The sequence below is a fragment of the Salvia hispanica genome, chromosome 3 (genome assembly GCF_023119035.1).
Source record: "Salvia hispanica cultivar TCC Black 2014 chromosome 3, UniMelb_Shisp_WGS_1.0, whole genome shotgun sequence".
In the NCBI taxonomy this organism is placed as follows: domain Eukaryota; kingdom Viridiplantae; phylum Streptophyta; class Magnoliopsida; order Lamiales; family Lamiaceae; genus Salvia; species Salvia hispanica.
The window spans coordinates 33,072,166-33,083,407 of record NC_062967.1 but is presented as its reverse complement, the minus strand read 5'-3'; the positions used below and the strand labels follow the sequence as shown (position 1 = coordinate 33,083,407).

Here is an 11,242-nt window from a genome sequence, read left to right as displayed (position 1 = left end):
AATTGTATTAGAGCCATCAAGGTCTCTATTGTAGAAAAACTAGTGCTAAGAAATCGACTACATCATTTCCAAATATAATTTGCAATGAAAAAATAAATATGCAAAAGGAAAAAAACCTCAATTCAATAAATAATACTCCCTTCGTCTACAAAAAATAGAACACAATTACCATTTTTGGCTGTCCACAAAAAATAGAACACATTCATTTATGGAAAGTTTTTAACAAATAATAACCCTACACATCATTCCATTAACACTACTTCTCGCTTACTTTTTTTTCCTTCTCTGTTACTTTTTTTATCTTCTATCATACTTTATCAATTCTACATTAAAACTCGTGTCATACATAGATTGTTCCATTTTTTGTGGACGGGGAAGTATGAATCAAGTTAGACCCAAATGTTATGTATAAAAGTCGAAACTGCCACGCAGTCGTGGACTAATTCACTTCCTTTCAGAATGCATAACAAAAAAAAGTGCTAGTCAATTCACAAACGCTACTTGTTAATTCTATATTTTAACGCTTTAGCATAAAAAACCACAGAAGCCGGCCATTAGCTTAGGAAGAAGCGGCTTTTGTCGAATTCGATTTGATCTTCTTTTATGAAAGATTGAATAGTACCAAGTGAAAACGAATAGAAAAGTTGGGTCCTCTAATTAATAAATTAATTTTCTTCTTGAAATTGGAACTATTATAGGAGTTTCAGAAAGTGAGGGAGTTGCCTTAATACCATGGATCTTGTTGCTGTCAATGCAATTAACAAAATCTGTTTTTTTAAAACACTAAGCCTATTGATGTTAGCACACGTTAGCTCTTAATTTATGTGACAATGAAACTCTAACAAAATTCATTTCCACTACTAAAATATTAAGATTAATTGAGTTCATAGTACATAAGCTAAATCATGATATAACCGTTTTTTCCTGTGTTATACTCCCTCTATTCCATAGTAATGGAGACGTTTCTTTTCGGCACACAGATTAAAAAAATTGTGTTAGCTGAGTTAAGTAAAATGAGAATAAAGTGAAAAATGAAAAAGGTGGAAAGATGAAGAGAGAAAAAAATAAGAGAGAGTAAAGTAGGTGCTGAAAAATGTGTTGACTTTTACTAAAAATAGAAATCTATTACTCCCTCCGTCCCAGAAAGATTGTCTCAGTTCATTTTCTGCACTCGTTTTGCAAAAATAATTAAGAATAGGTAAAGTTGAAAGAGAGTAAAATAAAAGAAAGAATAATGTAGGTAAGACTATTCTCTACATTATTCTCTCTTTTACTTTACTTTTTTTCTACTTTAACTATTTATTAGTATTATTTTTGCGAAACGAATGTGAAAAAGGAAATGAGACAATCTTTCTGGGACGGAGGGAGTACTATAGAACGTACCAAAATGGAAAAATGACTCTATTACTATGGAACAGAGAGAGTACTACTATTACGTAAACTAGGAGCAGTATTCAAATTTATTTATATTAATTTTTATTATCCTTAATTTGTTAACTTAATTAAGACTAAATTCAGTCGGGACCAAGAATGTGAATTGCCCCTAAAAATAGGCAATTTAAGACCTGTAAAAAATACTACTAATTTTGTTTAGGAACCGCCCTATTTAAAGGTCAATTGACATTCAATAAACACTACTCCCTCCGTCCCAAATAATTCGTCCCATTTTACTTTTACCATTTTTAATAGTGGACCTCATATTCCACTAACCCATTTCCACTCATATTTTATCATAAAACTAATATATAAAGGTAGGACCCACATTCCACTAACTTTTTCAACCCACTTTTTATTACAATTCTTAAAATCCGTGCCCTGTCAAAATGACCCGAATTATCCGGGACGGAGGGAGTAACACTCTTTTTAATTTTTTAATGTTAATGGCTAATTTTTATCCATACTAATATTTCAAATCGCTAATTTATTAGTTCACTACTTCACGCTATTTAAAATCCCTCTAAAACAAGAACGTTGTGGAGTATAGGCCATGTTTGGTTGGCATGATTCTGTCTCAAAAAATAATCTGATTCCTTAAATTTTAAATTCATGTGTTTGTTTCGGTTTTTAATCAAACTGGGAAAGTAATTAGAATCCGAGAACATGAAAGTTAGTACAACTTTCCAGGATTCTGAACCCTAACTTTTCTTAGGTATTCTTTTTCTCAGTTTTAGGATTCTTACATATTTAAGCAATATAGTACAGTTTTATTAATACTAATAATAATGATAATAATAATAATAATAATAATTATTATTATTATTATAATGTTTTTAAAATAATTTAAAATTATAAATCATACTTAATTTCACTATAATAAATAACTATAATAAAATTATCATAACTATAACTATAGTTTATAATAATTCATAATAATAATAATTTATTAAATAATTAAAATATAATTATATAATATAAATCTTATAATAAATAATAACTATTTTATTTTATAAATTAACAATTAATCAATAGAGTCGTAATGCAATTTTAATTTATAAAATTTATTCATTTATAATATCCGTAAATATTATATAATAATTATTATATTTATTATTATAATAAATGAGTATTGTACTATAATACTCCATGTAACTATAATTATAATTATATTATTATATATTATGATGGATAATCCATATTTAAACTATCAATTTAATAATAAATATAATAATATAATAATTATTATTTTTAATTAATAATTCATTAAAAAGTTTATAATATTATTCTTTTTTATAAGTAAAAAAATAATAAGTATATTTTTAGTTTTGTATTTAAATTAAATATAAATTTAAAATCTTGATATTTTCCAAACACAGGAAAATAAAGTTACTGGGAATCATATTCCCAGGATTCATTTTCTCCGGAATAATTTTCCTTGCCAACTTTACTTTCCCGCCAACCAAACATAGCCATAATATTTGTATTATGCTTTGGATCTTAATATCAACAACGCGAGTGGACAAATTTTGATTATTGTCTTATTGAAAAATATCTGAATTCGCTAAAAAAGAAATTTCTTGGACTTGTTCAAACTGTTCTCAAGTTCAAATATATCAATACTTTGAAAAGGAGATTTATACATAAATGCCATAATTCGTTGTTGAAATTTGAACAAGAATATTATTTATAATGAAAAGTCTCATCCCTTTACCGTTGAACTAATATGATGTTGAGCATAATAAATAGAGTACTGATAAAAATAAGAAAAAGAATAACAAATTGAAAAAACTGTTAATTAAGGGTAAAAAATGAATGTAACAATCATCAGCAGTCAATATTCTAGCCTTTTGGGTCAATTTAGGTTCTAGATTGAAGGATTTTTCTAGGCTGAATTACACTATAATTACAACAAGTTCAACTAAAATAAGTTTATGGCTAGTAATGTTTGGATATGGTGACAGGGAACCACTTTCTACGCCAAATAAAAATGTTACACATATATTTCCTTTTTCTATATTTCTCTATTTTATCCTAAAAATATAAATTGAAGACGTAATAATCCCTAATACACCAGCTAATTAACAAAACCATCTCAGTTGAGGAAGATTAATGGGCCGAAACCTCTGAGGCACGCGTCCGATGGTCCAGACCAAAATCATTCTTCAGCGGCCCAAGAGGAGCCCAAATCTTTGACCTTACATTGTATGATCACACTTTGTTAGGAAGATTAGTTGGGCTATCTAACTTTAGATTTAGATATGATCACATGAGATTAGTGAGTGTTCCATCCACGTTTTTTTTTGGTTACAAGAGGAGGGCCAAAACTCTATGTGTACAGATGCTTAGGTAGCAACAGATCGTGAAACAGTCTCACTCATCTTAGCTGAAGTAGATAATCAACGCCTCCTAGAGGATCGATTAACCGTTGAAAGATCTTGTGCATCTTCAAACCCCAGTTAGATATAAAGTCTATCACCCGATTTATTTCATGATAGACATGTTTAACCCCAGTTATCTATGTTTTGTTGGTTTTGGAAGTGTATGTGTTTTTTTGGGGTGGGGTGGGGTGGGGTGGGGAATGGGGAAAGGTCAATTTTGGGCCGTCCATTATGTATGTTTCTAATTTTGATCTCTCTTGGTGTAGAGTAGGTATGTGATTTAATTTGAATGTTAATTTAGTTAGGATACTAATTATAATTTTCAATAATTTTAAATTTTGATAGAATTTGTTTGCTTAAGAATTTTATTATCAAATCATATATTTAAATTAGATTAAGTATATGAAATGTTAGACATAAAAATTAAATACTGCTCCCCCCGTCCCAGCTAAGATGACACGTCTTTTTTTTCACGTGTTTTGAAAAAATGATATTACCTCCGTCCCCCAAATTTTTACACAGTTTACCATTTCAGTCCGTCCCTAAAAATTTGACACACTTCACTTTTACCATTTTTAGTAGTGGACCCGACCCCATATTCCACTAACTCATTCCTACTCACATTTTATTATAAAACTAAAAATAGGATTCACATCCCACCAACTTTTTCAACTCATTTTCCATTACATTTCTTAAAACCCGTGCCGGGTCAAAGTGTGTCAAAATTTGGGGGACGGAGGTAGTAATAAATAGTTAAAGTGACGAGAAAATAAAGTAAAAAAGATAATAATATAGAAGATAGTGTCTTCTACAATATTCTTTAACTTACTTTATTTTTCTCTATTTTAACTATTTATCATAATTTTTTTCAAAATAAGTGCGAAAAAGGAATGCGTCATCTTAGCTGGGACTGATGGAGTAGTAAATAATAAATGAGATCGACTCATAAGTCATGAGTAAAATTGTAGTGTTAATTTTCAAAAAATAGAAGAGGTAAAAAGACTAAAAAGTGATACTATATGACCTGACTAAGAGATTGTCTTCAATTAAATTGCATTTGGATAGATGTGTATAATATCGTATTTACAGAATCCAAAATATAATGTATTGGTCAATTAAAGATAAGAATTGATTGAATGATTCTAGAATTGGTAGTGTTTAAGAGTCCGAAATGAATTATATATAAACATACCATTCAATTGTATATACTGTAAATAGAATTACAATTATCAACACATCCCTCCTCCAACTTTTCTATTGATTACTCGAATCCAATTCATAACTCTAATAGAAATTAATTTGCGCAATTGACCGGCATTTTATTGACCACCATAAAACCACCACCACTCCTCACGGTTAGACTATTCACCTCCAATTAAAATGGTATACCACACCGCAACGCTGAAGCGGAGCATCGCGGCGTCGCTCGGCTCCGCCTTGTTCCGCCTCGGCAGCGGCGCTCTTGTCATGTTCACGTTTGTCTACACCTTCTGGTCCGCCTTCACCACACCCCCCACCCCCACTCTAGCCGCCTCCCACCGCCGCCACGACTCCCCGGGCCGAAACTTCTATGACGACCCGAGCCTGAGCTACAGCCTCGGGTCGTCGCCCCCGATGAAGGGGTGGGACGAGAAGAGGCGGGAGTGGCTGAGGCAGCACCCCTCCTTCGCCCCGAGCCGGATCGTGATGGTGACCGGGTCGCAGCCGGGGCCGTGCAAGAACCCCATCGGGGACCACCTCCTCCTGAAGCTGTTCAAGAACAAGGTGGACTACTGCCGGCGCCACGGCATCGACATCTTCTACAACAACGCCCTCCTCCACCCGCAAATGTTCTCCTTCTGGGCCAAGGCCGCCGCCGTCCGCGCCGCCATGCTGGCCCACCCGGAGGCCGAGTGGATCTGGTGGGTCGACTCCGACGCCGCCTTCACCGACATGGACTTCCTCCCGCCCCTCCCCCGCTACCACCGCCACAACATGGTCGTCCACGGCTGGGCCCACCTCCTCAGAGAGAAGCACACGTGGACAGGGATCAACGCAGGAGTTTTCCTCCTGCGCAACTCCCAGTGGGGGCTGGACTTCCTTGAAGTGTGGGCCAGCATGGGCCCACAGTCTCCAGACTACGCCAAATGGGGTCAAACCCTAAGATCTTTCTTCGAGGACAAGATGTTCCCTGAGTCCGATGATCAGTCCGGCCTCATCTACTTGTACCTAAAGGAGAAGTGGGGAGAAAAAATCTACGTGGAGGATGAGTACTATTTAGAAGGGTATTGGCTTGATATCGTTCCGATTATCGAGAATGTGACGGTGAGGTACACGGAGATCGAGAGGAATGTGGTGGCCCTGAGGCGGAGGCACGCAGAGAAGGTGAGCGATGGGTACGCTAGGGTGTGGGAGGAGCAACTTAAAGGGAAGGCGGGCTTGAGGAGGCCTTTTGTCACTCATTTCACCGGATGCCAGCCCTGCAATGGGGACCATAACCGGATGTATTCGCGCGAGAGCTGCTCTGATGCCATGACGAAGGCGCTGACGTTTGCGGATAATCAAGTGCTTAGGAATTATGGGTTCGTGCACCTGGATCTAAAGGATCCATCCACTGCTAATCCACTTCCTTTTGATTATCCTGCTTGATTATAGTATAGTACTCCCTCCGTCCCGGAGTATTAGACTCACTTCTTTTGGGCACATGATTTAAGGAATTGATATTTAAATAGTTAGAGTGGAGAGAGTAAAGTATGAAAGAGGTAATATGTATTTTTTGACTATCATTTTTCACATTATAATATGTCAATTTTGTCTGATCGATAAAGTGTTTATCTAAAAATGTCTTACCATTTAGATAGCTACTCCATTCGTATGCCATTTATTGGTGATTGTCATTAATTTTGTGATTATTATTCACTGATGTTTTTCATTAATTGTAACCGTTTCTAATTTAATTGGTTTATACGGGTGTCCACAATGGTGGCCCTCTTGGGCATGCCCAAACCACCATTTCTTGGGCATGCCCAACAAACTTGGCCCTTGCCCTCAAAACTTGGCCACCACAATGGTGGCCCGGAGGGCCACCATTTTTTTTTATATTTCAACAATTAAAATTATTTTTATATATTTTTGGTATATTTTAATATTACTAGAATAAAAATTATATGCATATAATAAGTAAAAAATGCATACTTTAAAAATTACTAAAAAAAATTGAAACCAAATTATCGTCGTATTATAGATAGGGTAAAATTATACAACGACAATGTTTTAAATACAATAAAAAAAATGACGCACACCGCCCGACTACTCGGTGTCGTCATCGTCATCCATCACATCATCGTCACCGCCGCCACTACCACTTGTACCGACTTCACTGCCGCTGGCACCGCCCGTCTGCGACCCTTCGGCCCACCCAACTTCGACCTCAGTCGAATAATGTGGTCGTAGTAGAATCTCCTGGTCTCCGGATCAGTTGACTTCTCGTACAAGGCCAAATTCTCCTGAAGTTGCTTCATCATCTGCACCTCTAGGGTATGAGCCAAAGCCGCCCGCGGTGTTGAGGGCATTGCTGTAGAGGTCGCAGCGGAGAATTGAGAACCGGTTCTAGATTCCCGGAATTGCGGCACGTTGGCCCTACGGACGTGGGCGCCGAGAGAGTCTGGAGGGGGGCTCCTCCTTTGAAGCATCATCGTTCAGGTCGAAGGCGCGTGAGTCACTACTACTGCTATAGTTGCCGGCGACGCCCAGTCTAGTCCGCTTCGGCCCAGAGACAGGATCTTTGTCGATGAGAACCCTGAATTTCGGGCAGTCACGCAGAACGAGGTATTCGTCCCAGTAGGTAAACTTCGGCCACGATTCAGTATTGTACAACTGATACGACAACGCTCGTACGTCGGCTTCGGTGCGGCCGCTCTCAGCAAGGCGGAGTTGGGTCTCGTATATGCCACTGAACCTCTTCAACGCTTTAGTAATCCTTCCGAACTTCTTCCGGACCTGGCTAGCTGTACGCTCGACGCTCCCATCTGGTTTGAATTCGTTGTACACATCGAGAACGCGATTCCAAAAGCAAACGTCGGTCTGATCCGTACCGACTATAGAATCGGTCGTGGCCGCATTGTTGAGGTTTGTATACTAAAAGATGCTTCGAGCGTACATGCCTTTGTACAGTCAGCTTGTGCATGTATACGAGAAACGCCACATCCACTTGTTTACCTATTTATGAGAATAAATAATATAATATAAATGGTTTATTATTGAAATATGATAAACAAGTCTAAGGCTTTTTACTAAGAAGGTCAAGTAGGGAAATTCGATGAATCTCCTCATTAGTTTTCCAGTAGGGGACTTGGCCAGATCTAGTAAGAAGAAAAACGTATTCACAACCTAGATAGGCTTTGGCTACCTATTGGAACGGTTGCGGTGTTTGTGATAATTCTCTCTTACCTAAGATGAGATTAGTAACACCGGTGTGGTAAAGCACTGAAAGGATCTAATCCGAAATGTATTCTTTATTGCTATCTACTGAAAGAATATATTTCAAGAAAGTTTAGTATTTTCTAGTCTATGATATTAATATCAATATTGTTTATTCAATCAAACGCCACTTTGACTTATCAATATGTGAGAGTTTGTACGTAACTCAAGTTCATGATATCTTGGGTGGTAGTAATTGAATAACATGAAGGTATTGGAATATTATTTCATAGAATTCGCGTGCCCAGTGTGGTATGATTAAATCCCTAAAAGGGTGATCCCCAATGAGGTGTTTGAAAGAGGAATTTATTATTCAGAAAACTGCGCAGTTGGAATTTATTCCACGAATAATAAATAAAGTTTCAAACTAGAAAAACTCTTTGGAGAATTAATTTAATTCTAGTCACATAGCAGACAAAAGAATTAAATTGATGGATCAAGATAATCTTAAACGCGAGAAATATTATAAAATAAAATGGACCCAAGTTATTTGTAATTTGGTGATTAAGTGGGAGTGCAATATTATTCTTTAGTGGAACAAAATAATATTCCATTGATAATATATTAAATCATGGGTCATTTGATTTAATTAGTAATTTATCCAATGGGTGAGCCCAACACTTAAGTCATTCCATGGATCCCCAACCTAGCCCAACAAGTCCATTATAAATAGTGATGAGATGTGGAAACCCTAGCACACCATAAGTTACACCCTTCTTGCCTTCTAGCGTTGTCGATAAACCAAGGATCTCCGGGTGGTGCAGCTAGCAACGTCAATCCAATGATGGATTATGAGGTAACAATCGAATCTACATCGAATATGCATGATTATGTGTCTATTTGATGTTATATCTATAGATCTATGTTAATTGCATGAAATTGGAGTCGAATGCATAATCACCTAAATAGATCCGGTCAAGGACCTGTTTGGTTTCCGTGTCTTCCGCTGCGGTAGTCCCAACAACTGGATTTATTTGAGTTTTTCACAAGAATATTCTAGATCTAAACAAGTATTCATTAGATCTATAGTTTTATGTTCTTAATATGCTAGATCTATTTAAATTGCTAAATGCTAGATGTTTAAATATGCATATTTGATATGAACATAAAAGATTGTTACATATTAAGAAACGATTAATTAAGATTTAAGATCGCGGTCAAGCGAAGCGACCGCGATAAATCAAGTTAATTAAAGTTGAAAACGAACAAAGGAATACAAGGGTTAAACCCTAGGTGTGTTCGAACACCGGGCTGCGGATCTTGCTTATTCGGGGATCGTCGATCCAGATCCGGCTGAGCGAGGCAGCGGCGGTGGCCAAGAGGCAGCGGGGATCTGCGTCGTCTTTGGGCAGCCCTCGCGGTTGCAGATCCGATCAGTAGCTTGGCGGCTGCGACGTCGGAAAGCAGGAGTGGCAGCGACAGCAACTCCGTTGGACAGCGGCGGCCCTGACTTCGGTTGGGGCAGCAGCCGCACTGTTCCAAGCGACGGAGAGCAGGCGGCTACTCCAGTGGGAGCGTCACAGCGGCAGCGCTGCAGTGACAGCAACTCTTTCTCCGGGCAGCAGCTCCGGCGGCGGCAGCGACTCCAGGCAGCAGCAGCAGCTGCGTCGCCTTCGGGCGACGGCGGAGGAGTTGTCCTCGTCGGACAGCAGCTTCTTCTCCGGGCAGCAGTGACGCTGCAATGGCAGCGGCGTCTGCAACGCCGGATTCCTTGTTGCTGGACAGCGGCGGCTGGTCCAGTGGGAGCACGGCAGCGGCGACGCTGCAGTGGCAGCAGCGCCGGCAGACGCGGGAGGCGGCAGTGGCTAGACGCGGCAGCAGCGGCTGCTGCGTGGCCCGTGGCGGCCCAAACCCTAATTAGGGTTTGGGTTGCGTCGTCTCGTCGTCTCGTTTTGTTTTTCGTGTTTTCATTTCGTTTCTTAACACGCAAGCTATTTATAATTGTGGTTTAAAATCCTAAACCTAGAATAATTAAAATATCTTGTGAGAATTAGAATGATTTTGCAATTAAGTCAAGATTCTAATTTAAAGAGAATAATTGTCTTCTTTAATTTTGCCAATTGGAATAATTAGTCAAATAATTGATTTAATTTGTTAATTAGTTGATTTTGATGGATTCTTTCCATCTAGATAATATCATGGTAATTAACATAAGGAAATTCAATTTTTGATTGATCTAATTTTTGGCTTTTCCATAATTGGATGGAATTTTAAAGAATATTCTCACTATATGCTTTCATGTTTTATTTTAAGGTTTAATTGAAATTGTCTATATTTTATTTGGTGTGTTATGGAATTATTTCCTAGATATATACCTAAGGAAAAGACATGAATTTTTCAATTGTTTTAAACCCTTCAAAATTTCGAAAATTACATGTATAATAATTGGATGGATTTTAATTGGAATTCAATTCCTAGTTTGAATTTTGTCTTTAATATGATGTAGGTGAATTTTATTTCATCTAGATAACATCGGATTAATTAAAGAAGTGAAAAATTCATTTGGCATTAACATGCTACTTAAATCCTAAATTATTAAAGTTTGAAATAGTTAATTGGATTTTAATTGGAATTCAATTCCTAGTTTAATTTGAATTTTATCTTTAATTTTGATGAAGGTGAATTTGTTTCATCTAGATAACATCAAATGTGATTTAAAGGTATGAAAATTCATAGAGCATTAATTTTGCTATTAAAATCCTTAATTATTTATTTAAGTTGAATTTTGTCTTTAATTTTGATGAAGGTGAATTTTATTTCATCTAGAAAACATCATTTTGAATTAAAGATGTAATAAGATTCTTCTTGTCATGTGATTTTATTTGAAAGCTATGAGAATTTTAATTCTCGAATTTAATTGGTGTGTTTTAAATGGATTTAGTCTTGATTGGATAAATGCGGATTTATATATCCAAGTGGGCATTTAAAATTAAGACTTAGCTAATCTTTTATGATATACACCTAGACAT

The 11,242-nt window shown here is 36.8% G+C and overlaps 1 protein-coding gene across 1 annotated transcript; it reads left to right on the top strand.

Moving 5' to 3' along the window:
• The first annotated feature begins 5,195 nt into the window (after positions 1-5,195).
• Positions 5,196-6,502, top strand: LOC125209903 (putative glycosyltransferase 7). Its single transcript, XM_048109478.1, has one exon. It carries the CDS (start codon positions 5,196-5,198, stop codon positions 6,441-6,443), a length of 1,248 nt encoding a protein of 415 aa, XP_047965435.1. The 3' UTR covers positions 6,444-6,502.
• Positions 6,503-11,242: the final 4,740 nt, after the last annotated feature.